Genomic DNA, 15,749 nt, shown 5'->3' with positions numbered 1-15,749 from the left:
CAAAACCCAGAGCAAGCAAGAGTGTGCAGTCAATACTTATAATCAACTGGAAAACAACACAAGAAACTCCATCACTGGATGGATGGTACACAACTCGAAGCTTGGAGGGGTGGGGCAGGGTGGCACAGCTGCCCATCTTTTGGCAATAAATAAAGCTTAGGAAACTTGAAACCTTGGCCATTTGGGTTTTGTGTTTAAGTCTCAAACACTGATGAGTCCTGGCCATTCTTTGGACACGGGGCAGGTGGCTCACTCACATGCGGAGGGTGGGCAGACACGGGGAAGAGCCATCCAGGACGAGGGTGGTGGAGGCGGCGGCAGTGGGTGTGGTTATTGCTTGGAGGGGGCTCGGACTACCGAGAACACGCCACAGTGAGGTAAATGGCTTTGGAAGTGTTGGTGGCTGTGGGAGGTGCACTGGTCACCAGCACTTGGCAGTCCTGTCCCAGCAGGCTCAGCACATGCACCCTAGCATGGACTCCAGCTGGGGCAGACCAGGAGAGCTTGAGGATGGCGCTGGGAGGGGCACCCTGCGCATGCACCCCACACAGTTGGCGCACAGTGCCCCTCCAGGGTGGAGACCTTGGTCTGTGCCTCCCACTAACAAAGGACGTGCCACCAGCCAGAGGCCACACTGTCTGAGGTAAGGGCAAGTGAATGTCGTCCTGGGGGACCTGAAGATGGGAATAGCCTTGCTCCCTCCAGACGACCCAGGGTCTTCGAGCCTCCCGATTCCCTGCCAACCCAGCAAAGTACCCGGAGGGGACTATGCACCTATGTACCAGGGGCAGCATGGGGTGTCTGGGGCAGTGGGCTTGGGTGTGACGCCCTGCTGTCCCGGGGCAGGTACATCTAGACGTCATGCCCACATATGTCGCTGTGGAGGCCCCACGTGCGCTGAAGGAACTGGAGAGGGGCACGGGGCCTAGGCTGGGCTGTGGTCTGGGGATGTGGGTGCAGCAGCGGCTGCCAGCAGGGGGACCACAGAGACAGGCTGGGCTAGGCGTGGCAGGAAGAGTCTGTCCTCCAGGCCGGCTGCCAGCTTGTCCAGCATCTCTCCAGGGGGCCCAATGCACAGGCCTGAGTTAGGGCAGCCGCTGCCGGGTTCCTCCTCAATGGCAGGGATGGCAGGCCCTGCAGGGGCAGCCAGCTCATCGCCCGTGCGGGTGTCGGACGGGCAGTCAACACTGTCGCCACGGCGCAGGGGCGCACGCATCGGGCGGGGATCAGCCCCAGGAAGGGCGGGGGGTGCAGCATGTGCCCCGGGATCACTGTGCTGCCGACCCCGCTGCTGCCACTGCTTTCGCACGTGTGGGTGTGGGTGTGCGCGGGTGCGATGGCGTGCAGTGATGGGCGGGGTGTCGTCAAAGTGTGGGTCGTGGCGCAGGAACTCATGAAAGAGTGCGTCTGTCTTCTCATCCACGCTGTAGTCTCGGCGAGGGGCACGGCGGGGCCAAGCCCGTGGGCTGCAAGGGCGGGCGGGTCCCTCTGCTGGGGCCCCCTCGAAACTGCCCCCCATGGTGGCCACGTGGCCCGCGCTGGTGAAGGAGGAGCGCTTCTCAGGTAGGCTGGGAGGCCCATCGTCGCCTGCGCCACGCCCTTCGATGCTGGCATAGCCACTGTCCATCTGCAGCAGCTTGCGCGGCCCGCTCGCCTCATTGTCCATGGACCGTGGTGTGGGTGGTGGGGAGGGAGGCGGGAAAGCCGGCGCTGTGCCCCCAGAACCCGAGCTGTCACCACTTCGCACCGAGTCACGGTCGTTGCTGCTCTGGTCTGAGGCAGTGGCCGCGTGCAGCTCAAGGGAAGCACGCAGGCTCCAGATGTCACGGTAGATGGTCTGGGCCTGCTCAGAACCCGCATCCCGCTCACCATCTGATTCCTGCTGCTGCCGAGGCCCCCTGCCACCACTGCCACTGTTCTCTGGCGGGGACTCAGGACTCACTCCTCCTGCTGGGCCTGCCTCCGCCTCCGCCTCTAGCCTGCAAACCAGGCCACAGCGGTCAGAAGGCCACACACAGCCCACATCACTGCCTCCGCCACCCTGCTGGGTGGGGGAGGATGGGCACTGATCAGGACACTCTGGGCTTGGCCAGGCCCTGCAGAAGGGGCATTTTAAAAAACGCTACCTGTCTCCTTTGCAGGGGGTGCTTTTGGGGGAAGCCCTGAGCTCTCCTGTAGCCTGCTTTTCAACCAGGATGTCTCATACAGTAGTGACCTAAGCACCTATGGGTACAGGGGCACTGGCTGGCTCCTCACCCAGAAAGAGTGATGTTTTCCTCTGAGCTACCTTCTTCCTAACATCTTAGTGTGGGAGGGGATGGCGGGGGTGGGAGGCACTAGCGAGGAAGAATCCAACTGGGCCTCTCTACCCCTGGGTGACTGCATGTGCCTTGGATTCACAAGGAACCAGGAGAGTGATACGCAATCAGAAGGAGGTCACCAGCTAGACCGGGATGTGCCCAAAAGTAGGAACCTTGCCCGCTCCCTGGGTTCCCCATCCCACTGATGTGGGCCCAGAGCTTAAAGATAGCTACCATTGGGCTGGGGGAGGGGTCCTGCTCTCAGAAATGGTCACGACAGTTTCTGAGAGGCGGCTGTCCAGCCCTCAGGAGCATGGGCAGATGGGAGAGGCTCCCTCAGGCTGTGTACTCCACCGAGAAATGGCACTACCCGGGCGGGCACGGACGCCCAACAGCCCTGCCCGAGTAGGCGTCCAGTCCTGGGAACCCTGGGGCCATTGTCCAGGGCCCCACCCTCCACTCGCCCCTTACCCAGTTTCCCCCTACTCCCCTCCTCCGGTCCATACGGGAGAGATGGCCCCAATGAGGCAGCCTCCAGGAGTGGTGGCACCTGAGGGACACGACCTCCTGTCCGCAGGGCAGGGAGAGTGCTCCCTGGGCCACCTAGGGGGGACGGCGTGGGGCAGGGACCCACAGGCCCACCCCTAGCACCTCTATCTACTGAAAAATACCTGCCGAGAGCGGGGGGCGGGCTTGTGGGACTGGCCAGAAAGGGGCGGTGGGGCGGAAAGGCCATGGTGGCGCCTGCGCGCGCGATGTACTGGATGAAGTCCACGTGGGAGGTGTCCCCCTCCTCCTGCTCCATGCTCTCGCTGGCTGCCCGCTGCCTCTGGAAGTGGTGCCGCTTGGGAGAGCCTGTGCAGAGAGAGGCACATCAGCCTGCCCAGGCCCCTCCCAGCCCTGGCCCCACCCCACCCCCAGGCCTGCGGGCACCAGCCTGGGCCAGGTGAGTGTGCACTGTTATGCAGGTGTGAATTGTGCCGAGGTGGTCGCAGTGCCCTGAGCATTCCTGGCAGACAGGTGTGGCTGGCAAGGACTTGCATTGCACCCCTGGTAGCAGGCATGACTGCTAAAGTGGAGAGGTGTGGGCAAGTGAGGGGCAGGCTGGGGCGGGGGGGGGGGGGCGCGGGGAAGAGAGGTGAAGTCCTCCTGCCATCCCCACCCCTGCCTGTAGGCCCCTGGACAGGAGCCAGGACTCTCCTATGACTGAGGTCTAGGAGAGTCTTCAGTGAGAAGGCATCAGGGGAGCGAAGGACAGTCACCCAGCAAACAGGTTCTGGGTGCTTCCACACCTACACGACTATAGTCACCCTCAGGAATCACAGCTGCCTCTTGGCTGCAGACAGGGCCCTCTCCTCCTGGGCCAGGAGCACCTAGGTCAGTATTCAACCCTCCATCCTGAGCACTGGCTAGAAACAGGCCCTAAAGAGGGCCACACACCTTCCCCCTCTCTCTAATACTTCTTGTCCCTCTCCCCACCTCTTCTGGCACTGGGCCCTGCCACCTCCTCCACAGGACAGTTGACAGATGTGTGACCTGGCCTTGCGCGCTGAGCTCCCTTGAGCAGGGCTGGTTACAGCTGTCGGTGCCTCCGTCAGAGCAGCCGTTTCCCCATGTCCCCCGCATGGCCCTGCTTTTGGCTGAGAGTAAAGGGCCCCACATGCCCAGAGGTCTGCAGGGTTGAAGGGCTGCTGTCATTCATTCAGGGGTGGCCAAATGGGCCCCCCATCTGTTGTTGTAAATAAAAGTTTTATTGGTACACAGCCACACTTGTGCCCATGCCACATGCGGCTGCTTCCCCATCACCACTGCAGACCGACAGTCTAACTGCAAAGCCAAAAACACTCCTGTCTGGGGCCTCGTAGGAGAAGCTTGGTGAACAGCCCTGGGCCACTGCTCGACCAGCTGAGACCTTGGGGCAGGCACTGGAAACCCCTCAGGAGCAGAGACACCCCCATCCCTGCTAGGTTCCAAGCCTCCCACTCTGGCTGCCTGGAGCGGGGTCCCTGGCACTCACTCCCCGCCAGGGGCCACAGCTCACCTCTCGTGTCTAGACTGGATGCCCGTTGGTTGGGCTCCAGCTTCCATTTCTTGACCTTGAAGTAAGGGCTGGCCCCATCCAGGCTGGCATGGCGCCTCAGGCGGGTGAAGAACTGAAGGACTGGGCCTGCCCCGGAGCCTGGGCCCGCCTCCCCGGGCCCCGCCATGGCCCCCAGCCCACCAGGCTTGGCGCTCCTGGCACCTGCATCCAGCTAGGAGGGAGGAGGGATGCTCGCAGGCAGGAAAGCCCCTTCCCCATTGGTTCCCCCACCCTGTCACCCAGGCCAAGTGCAGAAGGGGGAGTGAGGAGCTCTCTCTCCTCCCCCAAGACCGTGCCCAAGTGGCTCCCAGGAGCTCAGCCAGGTGCTGCCCAGCTCTGCCCTCCCCAGCACTGGACAGGGGAGGTTCCAACGGTGAGTGTCCAGAAACGGTCACCCTACCCAGCTACTCAAGTACCCTGTACATGTGTGAGCACACATGTGTGCAACATGGCTGAGTGGGTCCCATGTGCTGCGGGGACCAAGCTGGGGCAAGGAGGGACTTGCAGGGAAGGGCATGGGCTGAACTGTCCTGGAGAAAAGGAGGGAGCAGGGGACACATGGGGTCCTTACCGAGGTGCCTTCCCCAGAGTCGCTGGATGTGGAGGCACTGATCTCAAAGGCAGCAGGGCCTGCGGCTGGGTGGTAAGGGTCACCTGGCAGGGCGGAGCTGGGGCCCACGGAGCGGCCAGTGAGGGCCTTCCCCGGGGGCTGTGGGACAGAGCGGGGGAGGGAAGGGGAGGAAGCAGTGACAGGTCAAAGAGCATGGGTGGGTGGGGGGGGGTGCTGGGCCCAGCCACCCTCTGTGCACCCCAGATAGCCGCCCTCCCTGTCCTGAAGGGTCAGGCCCCGGGGAGCAGGAAAGATGCCACCTGCTGGGTAAGGGTGAGGGCGGGGGTTCCGCTTACCCAGCCTTGATCTGGCTGCCAGCCCCTCCACACTCACCTGGAATATGGCAAGGCTGGCCTTGGGGGTGGCAATGGGGTGGGGCATGGTGATTGCACTGGCCTCGCCTGAGTCACACTCATGGATTGTGACAATCTTGAGGGGTGGCAGGTGCAGGTGGGTGAGGCGGGCATTCTTCAGGTGGTGGAAGTCCCCCTCTGTCAGGGTGTACCTGCCCATCATGCCCACCCGTCACCACGCAGCCAGGCCCAATGCTGGGCCCCACCCCACACAGGCCAGATCCCCCAGTCCACACAGTTACCCTATGGCCCCATCATCCACCCTGCCAGGTCTTGGGGGAGCAGGGCAAGAGCTGGCACTTGGCACCCTCGCCCAGTGACACCAGTCTTGATTACCTCCCAGGGGTCCCCTTACCGGCGGCCCTTGTCCTGTGCCTTCCGGCTCTGCTCAAACAGGGCGGCCTCATTGAAGGACACTCTGCGGCCAGTGGAGCTGGTGGACAGGAAGCGCTCAGTCTCGGCGTCCTGGCCCTCCGGGTCCTCCCCCCTCAATTCGGGGTCTGTGAGGAGAACCAAGAGAGGGTGGGCCCCAGGTGGGCCGAGCCTGGTGCTGGCAGGTTGTGGGCAGGACTACGGCAGGGGAAGGAGCGGGGGGGGGGGGGGGGGGGGCCTCAACTGACCGCCAGGGATCACGAGGATGTGGGCGGGCACTCGCTCATCCGCTCACACACTCACTCGCTCAGCATGCGCCTGTGAGCACCTACGCGTGGGCTTTAAGGAAACAGAGATGAGTCGGAATCGAGCTGCGCCCAGTCTGGTGGGGGAGACAGACAGACACAGCCGGTCAGGCGGCCCATGGGTGGATGGGGTGGGGCCCAGGTGGAAGGCGGGGCCTGGGCGGCACCTCACCTTGGGCCAGGTGGGTGCCGTTGTCCAGGTAGGTGGTGGTGGTCTTCTCTGCCTCCTCTGTATCTCTGGGGTGGGACAGCAAGAGAGTAAGATGGGCCAGGGGCCCACAGGGCTTGTGCCCATGGGCGGTGTCCCAAGCTCACAGGAGCCCACCTGCTGGGACCTCGTCATACACCTGTGGCCCTGAATGCCACTGCCCCTACACCCCCGTGGTGTACCAGCTCTCTGCAGGAACACTGTGAGGGCCCTTGGGAAGGCAGCGGGGCAATAGGCACACACACCTGTTGAAGCGCCGGTGGACCTCCCAGCAGCGCCTGCACAGGAGCAGCACGCCGGACAGCACCACGAGTGTGCCCCCCACGAAGAGTGACATCACCACCACCACCAACACATAGTTGTCCAAGATGGGGTCGGGCTCCGCCTGGAGGGGGGGCAGCAGGGTTCAGGTCCTGCTGTGGACTCTAGTGGCCCCAACCCACCGGTCCTCCCTCCCCAACCCCAACACTCACTGTTGGGCGGTCTGTGGTGTTGTCCCATGTAGTGGTCAGGGTGATCGTGGCGGTGGTGGTGGCACCAGTGGCCATGGTGGCCGTGGGCTGCATTTTGAGGTGAGGAGGAGGGGCCTGGGGGCAGCAGGGCTTGCTCAGCACCAGCTCCGGAGTCCCTGCCCTCTCCCACATCTCCAGGAGTCACGGAGGGAGCCCCCAGGAGCAGTGACTCACAAAAACAGCCCCCACCCTCTCAGATCAGCGCCCAGAGGGGACCTCCATCTTCCCATCTTTTAGATGGAGCCGTGTGCATATCATCAGCCTCCCCAGCCGGTGGGGCCGGCCCAGCAAGGTAGCGCTGGGCTAGGCGCCCTGCCCAGGAAAGGAGAAGCACCCCTGAGAGTAATGGGGAAACTGAGGCTGTCAGCTCATGTCTGGGAGACCGCAGGGCCTTGTGGGCCCAATCAGTGGAGAGGGAGGTGTTGCCCCAGCCCCAGGAGACTGGCTCCATACTAGCAGGGACGGAGTAGATGGGGCTCTCCACCCCAGGTACAGGGCGGAGGGGCTGAACACTGGGACACCAGGGTCTTGGAGGTAAAGCCCACCCTCCACTAAACGCTAGCGGGATTGAAAAGGCCAAAGAAGGCGCATCTGTTCCCAGCCCTGAAGAATCTTGTTCCCATGGCGACTGAGTGAGCAAGCTGAGCTGGAGGTGGGGGGGAGGGTTGCCACGGAGCACTAGGGAAGGGAGAGGCGGAGAGGGGAGGGAGGCCTCCTGCAGGGGCGGCTCGAACGGGCCCTGGGCGGCAAGATGGCGGCTGCGCTCCTCCCCGCGCGCCGGTGCCCAGCCCGGGGCCGGGCGCCTCCTGCAGCAGCTTCTTCCAGCTCGGGCTGGCCTGCCTTCACGCCTGCCTTACACTGGGGGGAAACTGAGGCCGGGGAGGGGCCCGGCACTCGGGTAAGGGACTGTCTGGGCATTGCACCTGACCATCCTCCCGGCGGGAAGGACGGGGGCGCACTCTGGAACCTCTGGGAGCAGTTTGGGGCCGGGATGACGAGTCGCCCTGAGTCGGCTCGCGCCCGGTTTTGCCCCAGAGGAAAGGGAAAGCCTGTGCACAGGCTCCAGCATCCCCAATTCTTTCGGGCTTTGACCCCACGCGATAGCGGGGGAAACTAAGGTCCAGATAAGGGGAGGGTGCTGGCGAAAGCCAGGTGTCCTCAGCGCTCGGGGTCAGAAGCTGGTCGCGACTCGCCGGTATCCTCGCGGGGAGGGCGCATACATGTAGGTCGGGAAATGAGTTCAGGCTGGGGGTGGGGGGGGGCAGAGTCGCTTGGACATGACAGGAGATCAGGAAAGATGGCAGAAGGCGGAGAGGGAAGAGAGGTGGGCTCTCGCGGGTAGGCGGGGACGGGAGCCGAGGGCGGCAGTTCCCCACGGGCCAGCCCCAGAGGTCCAGACAGGCCTGGACTTCCCGAGCTCGTTCCCCACCGCACCCAATCCCGCGCCCCCCATCCGGTCCTGGGGGCGGGCTGGAGAGCGAGAAGAGGCAGAGAGCCAGGCTCCAGGCATATCTTAATCTCGGGCTGAGGCAGGAGGCGGGGGTCCCTCTTCGGACTACCGAAGGAGGGGTGCAGAGCCCCGCAGGTTGGCTCCCACGCCGCCCCAACTCTTCTGCTCCCTCCCTCGGGCCTTGCCGGGAAGGGATGGTGGTCCCGAGCGAGGGCTGGCCCCGGAGCCAGCCATGATGCTGGGCTGCGCGGTCCCGGCATGCCCCCCGCCCGCCCCGGTTCGGCCCCGGGCCCGCCGCGCCTACCTCAGCGCCGGGACGCGCGGCCCATGGGCGGCGGGAGGGCGGATGCGCGGCGGTCCGGGCTGGCTCCGGCGCCGGGTGGCCGCGGAGCGGGAGAATTTATGAATGGAGAGCCCGGCGCGCGGGGGAGGCAGGCGCGTGAGGAGGGGCAGCACACGTGACCGCGTTGGCGGCGTGCCCGCTCCCACCCGCTGGATGCCGCCGGGTCCCCGGCCGTCCGCCCCCGCCGCGCTCGTCGCCGCGTCTGGCTGGGTCCGCGCTGGCCAAGGCCTCCCCTTCTCTTCCGGCGGGGGCGGGGGGCGGAGCCTGCGCTCCAGGGCGCCCCCTCCCCATGGGGAGCCGCCCTCTCCCGAGGCGGCTAATCTCCGCCCCCATCTACTGCAGCAAGACTTCCCGACCCTTCTCGAGGTCCCAAGGTGCGGGAACTTCCTGGGATGCAGGACTACCCCCAATCCGGGGCCCTGGGGTGCATAGAGTGCCCTTCCTTCGCTTCCTCCAATCTGGGGTTCTCCAGGGTGCACAGCCCAAGGAGTCGGGCACGTGTACCCCCTTTCTTCCCGTACGTCGGCGGCCCTGTCAGGGCTCAGCGTGCTCCCTACCTTGTTCAGACGAGCAAAGAATAGCATACAACCTGTGCTGAATGCCATCAGGGCCTGCCAAGTGCCGGTGACATCAGGACTACCCTGATAAACCCCTATGCTTGGCCAACCCCAAAGCTGCTCCCCTTTCTCTCTCTCTGACTCGTAGCTTGTCTTTCTAGAGGATTAGGCCACCAGCCTACTCCTGGTCCCATCCCAGCTACCCACAGTGGCAGCCCTCCAGGGAAAGCCCACCGTGTTCAGTGATGCCCAAGACCCAGTTCAACCTCTTGGCCTTTGCACTTGCAGGTGCCTGGTCAGGAGTGCTCTTTCCCTGCTCAGCACAAAGAGTCCCTCCTTTGCCCCCTCCAACGCTTCCCAAATGCCAAAGCCTCCTTGCAGCTCCTCTTCACTTCCTCTGCTAACACGGCAACCCCCCACCCCACACTCCTGTCCTGTGCCACATTTTGTTTCTCGCTGTGGCCCCACTCCCTTACTTGCTCCAGTGTGTTGTGTCCTTGCTCACCTCTGACCTCACTACACGGTGGGCTCCAAGGGCAGCAGCTCATTCACAGCTGGGTCTCCAGGCATAGCACAGGGCTTGCACCCTGGAGGGAAAGAGGTTGTGCAGTGGATGAAAGGGTGACACCATTAAAGGAGAGCAAGGGGCAGCCCTGTGGATAAGTACCCAGGAAAAGTTGGCGCTAGGCAAGTAGGAATGGCATGTGCAAATGCCCTGAGGTAGGAAGGTGTGTTGGCAGAAGATCAAGGTATTGGCTAGAGCAGGGGAAACCACTTGTGGTTCCCAGTAGAGGAATGACATGGTCCCTCTGGCTGTGTGTGGAGAAGGCATCCTTGGTGAAGCCTGGGGAGGAGACTGGGGCCATCCAAGACAGTGATGGTGGCCACAGTGGCCAAGCTGGGTGGACAGGCCTGGCCAGTGGATCCGCGAGAGAATTCCAGGATAAGCCCAGGTTTGGGAGCTGAGTAACAGGTGGTGCCCTTTACTCGTGAGCCACCCTAAACTGGGAATTGGAGAGAAGTCCAATGGATGGGTGTGAGGAACTGGATAGATGAGGACGCCATATGGGGTGCGGGGCTCTGGGATAGGTCGGGCTGCGCACAGGACACACTCCTAGACACATAAGTAGGGCTTACCTCTGCACACACAACCTAGGACCAGGATGCCCCGGGCACCGGGACTGATCTCCTGAGTGTCCCTCACAGGGCTAGCCTGGAGGGGGCGCCTTCAGCCTGGATGCTGAGAGGCAGGGGCGCGGGCACAGGAGGATCTAGCTGCCTGGACCCTGAAGGGAGCTAAGGCACGCGTAGCCCCTGGGATTGGGGAGCCCCCACAGCAACCGCGTCGCGGACCACCTGCCCAGTAACCGGGCCCAGATATGTGACACCCTCCCCTGCGCCCTGCACCCGTCCGCTCCTCAACCAAGATCCTTCCCGTCCGGCCCGGACTCCGCATTTTCTCAGAGTCCAAGGTGGCGGCCTGGGGACCCGGCCCGGAGGCCCGACCCGTGTGCAACAATGCGAGGGCGGGGCGGTGACATCAGCGCCGCCAGCGAGGCTGCGCCGGCCGCGGTGACGTCAGCGGAGCCCCGGGCCGCCAACGCACGCGCCCTGGCGTCAGCAGCGCTTGGGGGCGGTGGACGGGAGGGGCTGGAATGAGAGCCTCTCAGGGCGGGTAGCCTTCTCGGGGATTGCAGCTGAGCCAGACCCACACCGCTGGGCGTTTGCCTGCGCTAGACCCTCTGCCTGGGACGCCTGCACCTGCCTCGATTACAGCCTGCCCCATCCCGTCCCCCACACTCTGCCGCTTTGGTATTTTTGTGTGTGTTTTTATCATCTCTCAACATACTATATGACTTGCTTATTTATTACGTTGTCTGTAAAACGCCCCACATCCCACCCAGAAGACGAATCTTGGCATTTCTCTGATGCCTCTCCAGTGCCTGGCATCCAATGAACGCCCCCCCCGCCCCTCCCCCAAGCAGAATCGTCTAACCGACCGACCTCCCATACCTGGCCAGAGGAGTGGAACCTGGGCCGGCAGGAAACTACAACTTTCAGCATGCTGTGCGGCCGGGGGTGCGTCGTCATCAACGTCGCGCGCGGCCCGCCGGGAGTCGTAGTTCGCGCATGCGTCCTCGCTTGGTATTCTTCTCCCAGACGTCCCCGCGCGTCGTCCTTTTCGTCCTCCAGGCCGCCCTCCTTCGGCCGGAGTCCGACTACCTCCTTCGGCCGGAGTCACCTGCCGCCGCCATGCTGCCCGCTTCGCTGCTCCGCCGCCCTGGCCTGAGTCGCCTCGTGCGCCAGGCCCGCGCCTACGCCGAGGCCGCCGCCGCCCCAGCGCCCGCCGCGGGCCCGGGACAAATGTCCTTTACCTTCGCCTCACCCACGCAGGTGCGAACGCTGTTCCGGACCCCGGACCCGCGCCCCTTTCCGGTGTGGTCCTTGTCCGAGTCCTCCAACCCCATTCCGGATCCGGGATCCGAGCCCGCCGACCCCCAGGTTGCCGACACCCATTCTGGACTCCAGACCGGTGCCCTTCCTCCGTGTGGTCCGAGTCTGAGCCCGCCAACCCCTATTCCGGACCTGGGATCCTAGTTCCCCCGCCCCCAGTTCGCCGACCCCCATTCCATACTCCAGACCCGTGTGGTCCGGGCTTGAGGCCCCCAATCTCCGGAACTCCTAGGCCTTTCACCTGGATTCCGACGACCAAGGGCCGGACCTACCTCTCCAGCTGGTAATGCCCCTCGCTGTAGGCAGCTCTCGGAAAAAAGCGCCTCCTACGTGCCTGTCGCGGGCAGGCATGTTCTTGTGCCCTTACAGCATCTGCCTGTCCAAGGGCTTGGGTGGCTGGATTTGTTCTCTTCTCATAGATGATGGTACTGAGGCCCTGTCTGAGAATTAAAACCCAAGCTTCGGCCCCAGTGCGTTTGCTTCTGTGTCCCCCATCAGCACTCAGCCCTGCCTTGGTCAGTTTTACTGCAGGGAAACTGAGTCCCAAATGGCATTGCATGGGAGTGGCCTTCAGTGACCCATTCCCCATGTGTCTTCTCCAGGTCTTCTTCAATGGTGCCAACATCCGGCAGGTGGATGTCCCCACGCAGACGGGAGCCTTTGGTATTCTGGCTGCCCACGTGCCCACCCTGCAGGTCCTGCGGCCAGGGCTGGTTGTTGTCCACGCCGAGGACGGCACCACTTCCAAATACTTTGGTGAGTTGAGCGGGAAGGCAGAGGGACAGGGCTGGGCAGGGCTGCACATCCTAGCAGGTCTGTCCTGAGGACACAGTGAGAAGCCAGCCAGAAGCACTGTGCACCTCCCGTAGCTCAGGACTGGCTGTGGTTAACTGGCATGTAGTGGGTTGGGGGAGGGTGACTTGCTGGGAACGGAAGTAAAACCTGCCAGGGAGGGGGTCCAACTTTGAGGAGAAGAACATTTGTGTAGGAAGAAACCAGCTCTACACAGGCCTTCCTTCCACCAGCATCCATCTCCAATGCTCCAGCTGGGATTTGAACCTAGCCCTATTCACCCCTCACTCTGGCTCAGCCAGTGGGCTGGTGGGTGAAGGGAAGGGGCTATGTCCCCGTGTCCTCTCCAGGTGTGAATCCCCCATGCTGGACCCCAGGGCCCCTGTGGGGCTGCTGTCCTGGCTTTGGGACTAAGGGTTTTCCTCAAGCCTAGATATGGAGGTCTCATCCCCGTCCTCCCGCAGTGAGCAGCGGCTCAGTCACAGTGAATGCTGATTCATCAGTGCAGTTACTGGCCGAGGAGGCTGTGACACTGGACATGCTGGACCTGGGGGTGAGTGTCTCGGGAAACCAAGGCATCGAGCAGACATGAGCTATCTGAGAGCTCATGGCTTCAGGGTGGAGGGGCAGGTGGCCAGGCTGGGGTCCCTGCTTGGCCCTCACCCACCACCCACCCACTGCAGGCGGCTAAAGCAAATTTGGAGAAGGCACAGTCGGAGCTGTCGGGGGCGGCGGACGAGGTTGCAAGGGCTGAGATCCAAATCCGAATCGAGGCCAACGAGGCCCTGGTGAAGGCCCTGGAGTAGGCGGTGCGTGTCCCTTGCCTGCATCCATAGGAAACCGAGGCCCAGAGCTGGATGGGCTGTGGGTCCAATGTGACGGGGGTGGGGCAACCCCCTGGGGGCAGCTTTCCTTGCCAAGGAGGCTGCTGGGGACAGCACAGTCCCAACTTCTGCCCAGAGCACACCCATTGGGTCCAGGCCTGGCAGCTGAGGCCAGGGCTCAGAGACCCTGCTCTGCCCTTGGGGATTTTGTCTTTCCGGGGGCTCACCTTCTGCCTCCCAAGATCCCACCTACCTGACCTGCTGCCCACCACTCCCATTCCTGCAGACCCTGCAGCAGAGACCTGCTCCCAGCCACCTCCTGTGCACAGCCTGCCCCTGGCCCACACCTCATTAAAGACCAGGGACCCCACTTGTGTGCGCTGATTTTTGTCTCCTGCCTAGGGTGGTGGGTTTGGGACGCTGTCCTCCCTATGAGGTAAGGCCTCGGGGGTTTGGAGGTTGTGGCCCGAGAAGTCCTTGGGGGCCTGCAGTAAACTGAGGAATGGGGGTATACAGCCAGCAAGCCTAGGCCGGGTGGTGGGTGGGTATTGGCCTTCACTCCAAGAGGGTGGGGAGAGGCAAAGGTCATTGGCCAGGCATGGAGACAGCAGGTGAGGGGTGGCTGTGGCTTCTGGGCCAGGCCTGGAGAGCTGGACAGAACACCTGTCAGGTTTCAGGCTGTGACAGCTGCTCTGTGGGCTCCCAGGTCCTGGCCCTGCCCCAGCCACACTGGGAAGGGGCGGGTCCTGCCTGCTCCCAAGGAGGCCTCACCCTGTGCTGGCCTGGCCTGTGGGTGGCCCTTGGCTGGCTTACTGCCCCAACTCCAGTGGTGCTGGCACCTCCACGGCATCGAGGCTCTTGGGCCTGCCCCAGATGGGGTGGGGTGCCTGGGTGGGAGCAGCTTCAGTGCTGCCCCACCTCCCTTTTATAACCCTGGGGTGTCCCAGACTCAAGCTCCAGGTGGTAGATAGGGGATTTCAAGGCAGGGGTCTTGGTGACCCCCTCCCCACCCCGAGCCTGAGCATGGCTGACCGGAGATTCCAAGGGGGTGACTGCAGGAAAGCCTGGGCCTCCCTTTGTGTCACTGGCAGCCTGGAGATTACTAGGAGACCACCCCAGGGTATGTCAGCATGGATATGCTGTGCACTTGTGTCACTGTTCTATGCAAGTGACTGTTCCATAGCTATGTTTGAGGTTCAGTGTGGTAGGACATGTTTGTGTGGGGGCCTCCAGGCGAGCTCATGGCTCTGGGGGGAGGTCTATCTAGGTCACCCTACTCTGGCCGGTGAGGCCCAAGCAGCAGGTTGTCACTTCCCAGGAACATCGCAGAGAAGCCTGTCACAGCCATGAGATCACAGGTGCAGCCCCACCCCTCCCAGTCCCCAGGTCATAGCCCAGGTCTTAAGAGTTCCTGGCCAGCCCAGGTGCTATAAATAAGGTGGAGAGGTTGGGGGACGAGGGAGGTCTTCGCCAAGCTGCTGGACCAGTAACCTCCACGCCAGGAACCATGTGCCTGCACCGTGAGAGGCCTGAGCCTGTAGCTGGGGGACAGCCAGATTCAGGACCCCCCCAGCACAGCACAGGCTCTGTGGGATACATGTAAGCGAGCCATAGGGACACCCCTGCCTGACATGGGCCGGAGGGAACAACCCATGCTAGGAGGGCCAAGACTTGAGGTAGGTCACAAGGCCAGGAACCAGGGATCATGAATTCTTCCACAGGGCAGGTTTAGGGCCTGGTGGGGGCAGGCAGGGGGTCCCCTTGTACATCTGTGCTTACACCCTGGGACAGCCTTCATGAACACTGGGATGCTCTAAATGGGAAGGAACAGGAAGTGGGTCACCTAGTATGTTCAGTAACTTACCTGCAGAGCAAGGTTAGGGTCACGGCCCCTCCTGAGAGCAATACCCACCCTTGAGTATGTGTGACCCAAAGGGCCCAGCAAGGTCAGGAACTGGCCTGAGATCACAGTCTTGCCCACCCCAGCAGCAATACTTCTAATCCTGAGGGTCCCACCTACCCTGCCCCTCCAGTGTTCAGATGCTCTGGCCTCAGAGCTCAGCTCCCTCTGCCACCTCCATGCTCCCTCTGGAAGCAGAGCCACAACCTGAAGCCACTTAACCTGCAGAGCCTTGCATTGGCTATTTTCAATTCTTGGGAGCACCGTTCTCTGTGGCCAACTCCGATGTACCCCTCAACCCCAGCCACAGTGATCGCCTCCTGCTGGCCCAGCCGTGACCCTGCGGGGCTGAGTGCCTGGGTGTGCCTGCAGGGGCATAAGGGGACAGGAGCATTGGGTGGTAGGAAGGAGACCTGCAAAGGAACACAGCCCTGGGAGGGGTGCCCAGGGAAGGGGTGGGGGTGGGGGTGGTCAGGCCAGATAAAGGGATAAGACAGATAAGTGAACAGCGGGTGAGTAGAACTTGGGGTCTTCTGGGCAGGACGACTGAGAGGACCTCACTCCCAACCAGGGTCATCCTTAGAAAGCTTCCCTACCCAGGGCGACCCGAAGGGAAAAACAGGACATGTCACATTCTACCTGTTCAGCTTCAGTTTTCTCTGTAAAATGGGTGTGGGGGTAATGCCCAC

At 62.9% G+C, this 15,749-nt stretch overlaps 2 protein-coding genes across 20 annotated transcripts; one reads left to right on the top strand and one right to left on the bottom strand.

Annotated features, from left to right (window-relative positions):
- Positions 1-24: 24 nt before the first annotated feature.
- CBARP (CACN subunit beta associated regulatory protein) lies at positions 25-11,243 on the bottom strand. Of its 18 annotated transcripts, none has more exons than XM_074337404.2 (13): positions 11,104-11,243; positions 9,596-9,677; positions 6,702-6,815; positions 6,474-6,613; positions 6,193-6,257; positions 6,048-6,097; positions 5,699-5,843; positions 5,324-5,495; positions 4,952-5,089; positions 4,342-4,552; positions 3,780-3,972; positions 2,976-3,155; positions 25-1,979 (listed from the first exon to the last, which is right to left on the bottom strand). In XM_074337404.2, exons 2-13 carry the CDS (start codon positions 9,636-9,638, stop codon positions 926-928), a joined length of 2,505 nt encoding a protein of 834 aa, XP_074193505.1. In that variant the 5' UTR covers positions 9,639-9,677; positions 11,104-11,243; the 3' UTR covers positions 25-925. The 18 variants fall into 18 exon arrangements, with proteins under 18 accessions (XP_074193505.1, XP_074193513.1, XP_074193504.1 ...); XM_074337412.2 differs by lacking the exon at positions 11,104-11,243 and adding an exon at positions 8,495-9,144 and having other exon boundaries at positions 9,596-10,715; XM_074337403.2 differs by lacking the exon at positions 11,104-11,243 and adding an exon at positions 10,228-10,715.
- ATP5F1D (ATP synthase F1 subunit delta) lies at positions 11,221-13,530 on the top strand. Of its 2 annotated transcripts, XM_019744106.2 has the most exons (5): positions 11,221-11,484; positions 12,147-12,300; positions 12,801-12,889; positions 13,020-13,145; positions 13,447-13,530. In XM_019744106.2, exons 1-4 carry the CDS (start codon positions 11,221-11,223, stop codon positions 13,140-13,142), a joined length of 630 nt encoding a protein of 209 aa, XP_019599665.2. In that variant the 3' UTR covers positions 13,143-13,145; positions 13,447-13,530. The 2 variants fall into 2 exon arrangements, with proteins under 2 accessions (XP_019599665.2, XP_074193532.1); XM_074337431.2 differs by having other exon boundaries at positions 13,020-13,530.
- The last annotated feature ends 2,219 nt before the right edge of the window (positions 13,531-15,749 follow it).

This window comes from Rhinolophus sinicus, chromosome 15 (assembly GCF_057876585.1).
Source record: "Rhinolophus sinicus isolate RSI-liver-muscle chromosome 15, RSI-T2T, whole genome shotgun sequence".
Lineage (NCBI taxonomy): Eukaryota > Metazoa > Chordata > Mammalia > Chiroptera > Rhinolophidae > Rhinolophus > Rhinolophus sinicus.
The sequence above is the reverse complement of the archived record's forward strand: the minus strand, read 5'-3'. Positions and strand labels throughout refer to the sequence as shown.